Genomic DNA, 5,584 nt, shown 5'->3' with positions numbered 1-5,584 from the left:
TCATTGTAATTTGTTTGTGATTGTTGGTGAACAGACTGAAGAAGAATTGCAGAGGCAGAAGGCAATTGATGATTGGCTTCCAATTACTTCTTCAAGGAATGCAAAATGGTGGTACTCTGCCTTCCACAATGTCACTGCCATGGTTGGGGCTGGTGTTCTTAGTCTCCCCTATGCCATGTCTGAGCTAGGATGGTATACCCTTCAAACCCAACTTTTATCACTTTTTTACTAAATTATTTTTTAATTATAATACATTTTGTTTTTTTTTTTCTTAATGTAAGAATGACTTTGTTTTCCTTAGGGGTCCTGGTGTAACTGTACTTGTTCTGTCATGGATCATCACCCTTTACACTCTATGGCAAATGGTTGAGATGCATGAAATGGTTCCTGGCAAACGTTTTGACAGATACCATGAACTAGGGCAGTATGCCTTTGGGGAAAAGCTAGGACTTTATATTGTGGTGCCTCAACAGCTTGTGGTTGAAATTGGGGTGAACATTGTCTATATGGTCACTGGGGGAAAATCCTTGCAGAAATTCCATGACACTGTCTGTCATGACTGCAAAAAGATCAAGTTGACCTTCTTCATTATGATCTTTGCATCTGTTCACTTTGTATTGTCTCACTTGCCTAACTTCAACTCCATTTCTGGTGTATCATTGGCAGCAGCAGTTATGTCCTTGAGGTACAAGTCATAACTTATTTATTTATTTGTATTTTGCAGTTTAATTCTACTATTTTGTTTATTATCCTTGTCCACTTTGTACCATCTTATAGTTAGTTCATTGCATTGATATAACTAGTTTTAACACGAGGAGAAGATACGAACTTAAAATTTGATATTTGCATTACATACAGTTACTCTACCATTGCTTGGACAGCTTCTGCTAACAAGGGTGTTCAAGAAGATGTACAATATGGTTACAAAGCTAAAAGTACATCAGAAGGAGTCTTTAACTTCTTTAGTGGCCTTGGAGATGTTGCTTTTGCCTATGCTGGACACAATGTGGTGTTGGAAATCCAAGCAACAATTCCATCTACTCCAGAGAGACCATCCAAGGGTCCTATGTGGAAAGGAGTGATTATTGCTTACATTGTTGTGGCTCTGTGCTACTTCCCAGTTGCCCTTATTGGTTACTGGATGTTTGGAAATGGGGTTGAAGACAACATTCTCATCAGTCTAGAGAAACCAAAATGGCTTATTGCAATGGCCAACATGTTTGTTGTCATACATGTTATTGGAAGTTATCAGGTGAAATTCAGTTTCATTGATTGTTTTGATTTAAAGTCCATTGAAATTAAAGTCAGCAAGGGTAACTTATTCTTTTGTTGGTTAGATTTATGCAATGCCAGTGTTTGACATGATCGAAACAGTGTTGGTGAAGAAGTTGAACTTCAAACCCAGTCGAATGCTTCGTTTTATTGTACGCAATTCGTATGTGGGTAAGTAAGAAGAACTTCGTAATGATTAATGTTTCAGCTATAAGAAAATGCTTCACCTTTAATTTGGTTTGTGGCTCATACAACTGATATAATATAACATCGTTCTCTTTGATTTCAGCATTCACAATGTTCGTTGGTATTATGTTCCCATTCTTTGGTGGTCTTTTAGGATTTTTTGGAGGATTTGCTTTTGCACCAACAACATATTTTGTGAGCCAACTACATTAATTAATTTAATCGAACAAGATTCGTTAAGGATACAAAAATCTTAAATGTTTATTTTCTTGTGTAATTTTTCAGCTCCCTTGTGTCATGTGGCTTGCAATCTACAAACCAAAGAGATTCGGCTTGTCTTGGTGGTGCAACTGGGTACGTTTGATTATAATTTTGATGTGTGTTTTAGTTATTCTCCTTTGATTCGTTCCATTTTAAACTATGACTAATGTTGCTTAGCTAATTACAGATATGCATTGTGTTTGGGGTTTTCTTGATGATTCTATCTCCAATTGGAGGATTGAGGTCTATCATAATCAGTGCCAAGAACTACAAGTTTTTCTCATAAAATCGTTCCTCGCTGAATCAATGCGTGGATCTAAAGCATGCAATTTCAAGAAAGAAACGAAAGCTCAATAATGTCAAATATGAAACAGAATCTAGTTTATTTTATAGATAGTAAGATGATCTTTCATTCTAGAACAATTTGGTTTTGGAGCATTTCCACCTTGGTCCTTAGTGGAAAACAAATTCATAAAAGAAATTTAAAGGAATTTTAAATTTACTTTCTTGGTTAGTTTTTGTTTTTATGTATTTTTCTTTTTACTATTTTTACTATTTTTAAAGCGATGACTATATTTTTTTCTCCAATTCTTTCCTAATTTGAACAACACAAGGTACTCTATGAAGGACACGTAATATTCAAAGAAAGTTAGAAATATAAAACATATCTTTAAATCTTCATTCTTTAATCATCAACAAAACATCTTCACTTGAATTACTATCCCTCACCAACCTAACTTAAGTAGCATATACAAAATCAATAAAAGAAAAAAAAAATAAAAAATCATAATATCATATAGACAACATAATAACTATAAATATAATATGTTTCAAAATTTTCAATTAATCAAAACTAGAGATGACATCGACAACGAGACGGGATAGGTGTAGGTAACGTCTATCTATTACACATCCTATCTAAAAAATCAATCTCATTTATTCTATTGCTTGTCTTATATTTGTAAAAAATTATCCATTAATTTTTTTAAAAACTTGAATATCCATAAATACCTATAAATATTTTTTTAATTCAACAAGTCACCCTTTACAATTTATTTAATTAATAATTTAATCTCTATTTATACATTCACATAAAAGTTCTCTCTACTGGTCCTTTTGAAAGTACATTTTTTTTTCTCTTTCGTTCTTGTATTTTTCAAAACTTTATATTTTAGTTCCGTTATCTAGAAATTATGTGGTTTTGTCAAAAAATTGTGTTTTAATCCTCAAATAAGTAAAATTTTTATGTATTAATTTTTGTTACAATTTTTCAAATATCTCCCCAATTTGGACAATTTAATGGAATCACAATGAAGAAAACAATATTTAGAGATGTTCGGATTTTATTAAATGGACAAAAACAAAAAAACAAAAACATGGTTATATATATATATATATATATATATATATATATATATATATATATATATATATATATGTATGTATGTATGTATATATATATGTATGTATATGTGTGTGTACTTTGGAGATGGTGCGTGTTAAAAACATATTCATTTTAAAATTCATGACAGCTTTTTCCGATCACAAACAAAGGTGTAAACAATGTGTTACGATTCTTTTAAAGTATGACATATTTTTCTATTCAATTGTTAATTTCAAAATTTAAAAATATATTAATTATTCTTTTAAATTTATAATCTTACTACTAATCTAATTTTTAATTAGCTTACATGCATATAAAATAAAATAAAAAAACTAGAAAATTCTGTAAATATTTTTCTAAAGTCAAAAAAATTTCTTATGATTTTTTATTTTTCCAAAACAATCTACTTTTGATAAAATAGAAATAACTTAAATAGGACAAAGTACAACACAAAAAATATTTTTTCATGCCAAAACACATTGGTTTTAGAAATAAATATCAAAACACAATGTTTAAGAAGTATAAAGTCCAAACGTTATTTATATAAAAACTAAGTTATAAAATAAAATATAAAAGTGTAAGAGCAAATACATATAGAATTAAATAATTAATTTTATCTTTTAACATATTTATGTCAAGAAATTTATTCCTAAAAAGTAATTTTATGTCTAAGTTAATGTTATAAATTTTATTATAATATTTTGTTAAGATAGGTTTGGATGACTTATAAAGAATATTTTAAACTTAATATTGAACTCTGCAAAATTAACATTGAAAAATTTATTTGAAAGATGAAAGTTTGCATCACTTAAATATTATAGGTTTAATAATAAATAGTGTCTATTTTCGGTGACTTTCCTCAAATGGATTCTTCATTTTTATTTTTTTTGGGTTAAATATGTTTTTAGTCCCTATACTTTGGGACGATTTTGGTTTTAGTCCATCTTTCAAACTAAGGTACAATTTAATCCTTCAACTTTATAAAACTCTGGTTCTAGTCCTTTTTACCAAATTTTTTTAACTTTATTTGTTGTTTCAAAGGCGTTTCTTAGTTAACATTGAAGCAAAAATGTGTCAAACAATGTAAACAATCCAAATGCTATAATGAAACGTGTTTGAAACAGCAAATAAAGTTAAAAAAATTTAGTAAAAAGGACTAAAACCAGAGTTTTCTAAAGTTGAAGGACTAAATTGTACCTTAGTTTGAAAGAGAGACTAAAACCAAAATCGTCCCAAAGTATAGGGACTAAGAAAACATATTTAACCCTTTTTTTTGTCTCAATTCGATCTTTATTTTTGAAAAATTGAAGCAATTAGGTCATAACCGTTAGTTTCATGCTAATACTGTTAAAGAGAGTGTCATGTGTCAACTCATGTTTTTTTTAATATTTTTTAATTTTTTAATTTTTAATTTTTAATTTTTTAATTTTGTTTTAAAAATAAAAAAAAATTGTTATGTGTCAAGTTGACATTGTGTCACGTGTCAATGACAATGTGACATGGTACTGACAATACCACATGTCACTATTAGGCCACGTGTCATTGTATAAGTTTCAATTTGGTCTCTGTAATTTTATTTTGTTTCAATGTGGTCTATGTATTTTTATTTTGTTTCAATTTAGTCCTAATTTTTTTAAAATTAAACAATTTTGTTCCTCTGCAAATTCAAACAATATATAAATATATACAAATATTTTTATTAAAATTGACATTTTATTAAATATTTTTAACAAGATTAAGTTTAATTATATTTACATTTAGTTAATTATATAAGTATTAATTATATTTTTTTAAATATACCTATAAGAATTAAAGAAAAGAGAAATAAACAAATTAATGACGTGAAATTTAATTTTTTTTAAATAAAAAATTAGAAAAAATTATGTGAAAATCTAAATTAATGTGGAATCTATAAAGAAATAACTAACTAAATGACTAATATTATTGTGTTTTATGATAAAATAGTCATAAATGTGACGACAAAAATAATTTACTTTATTAAGTATTCTTCTAACTGGATTTTAATTAGGAAATTTAAATACTATTCTATATGTAGTATTGGATTGTTTACATTTTTACATTGTTGATATATGAAATATTTTTTTGTCTTAAAAATTAAATTATTAAAAGATTAAATTAAATATATTTTTTGCGGGTTTCGAGAAAGTTGACGCACAAATAGTTTTAGAAGATTTAACTAATTGAAATAATGGTATGTACATTTTCCAAATCTATGTCTTTAAATTTGTTTGTTAAATGAATTTTTAGTAATGATGTATTAAAGTCTTGTGAACTAATCTTTACATTGTGACGATGATTTAACCTGTGTTTCAAAACCCTATAGGCATTTATAATTTCAAGTCTTAATGTTTAATTCCAAAAACTTTGAGGACATACTGATATTATTTTTGTGTATATCACCTTCATAAAAATTATAATATTTATTATTAAAATGTTAACTTTTATAGTTAGCTTATTCAT

General features: G+C 27.5%; 1 protein-coding gene across 1 annotated transcript; it reads left to right on the top strand.

Annotated features, from left to right (window-relative positions):
• On the top strand, window positions 1–2,005 carry LOC106780274 (lysine histidine transporter 1). Its single transcript, XM_014668546.2, has 7 exons — window positions 1–192; window positions 302–685; window positions 859–1,252; window positions 1,338–1,443; window positions 1,562–1,653; window positions 1,744–1,812; window positions 1,907–2,005. The coding sequence occupies exons 1-7, from the start codon at window positions 140–142 to the stop codon at window positions 2,003–2,005; spliced, it is 1,197 nt and encodes a 398-aa protein (XP_014524032.1). The 5' UTR covers window positions 1–139.
• Window positions 2,006–5,584: the final 3,579 nt, after the last annotated feature.

Source organism: Vigna radiata, unplaced genomic scaffold (genome assembly GCF_000741045.1).
Source record: "Vigna radiata var. radiata cultivar VC1973A unplaced genomic scaffold, Vradiata_ver6 scaffold_171, whole genome shotgun sequence".
Lineage (NCBI taxonomy): Eukaryota > Viridiplantae > Streptophyta > Magnoliopsida > Fabales > Fabaceae > Vigna > Vigna radiata.
The sequence above is the reverse complement of the archived record's forward strand: the minus strand, read 5'-3'. Positions and strand labels throughout refer to the sequence as shown.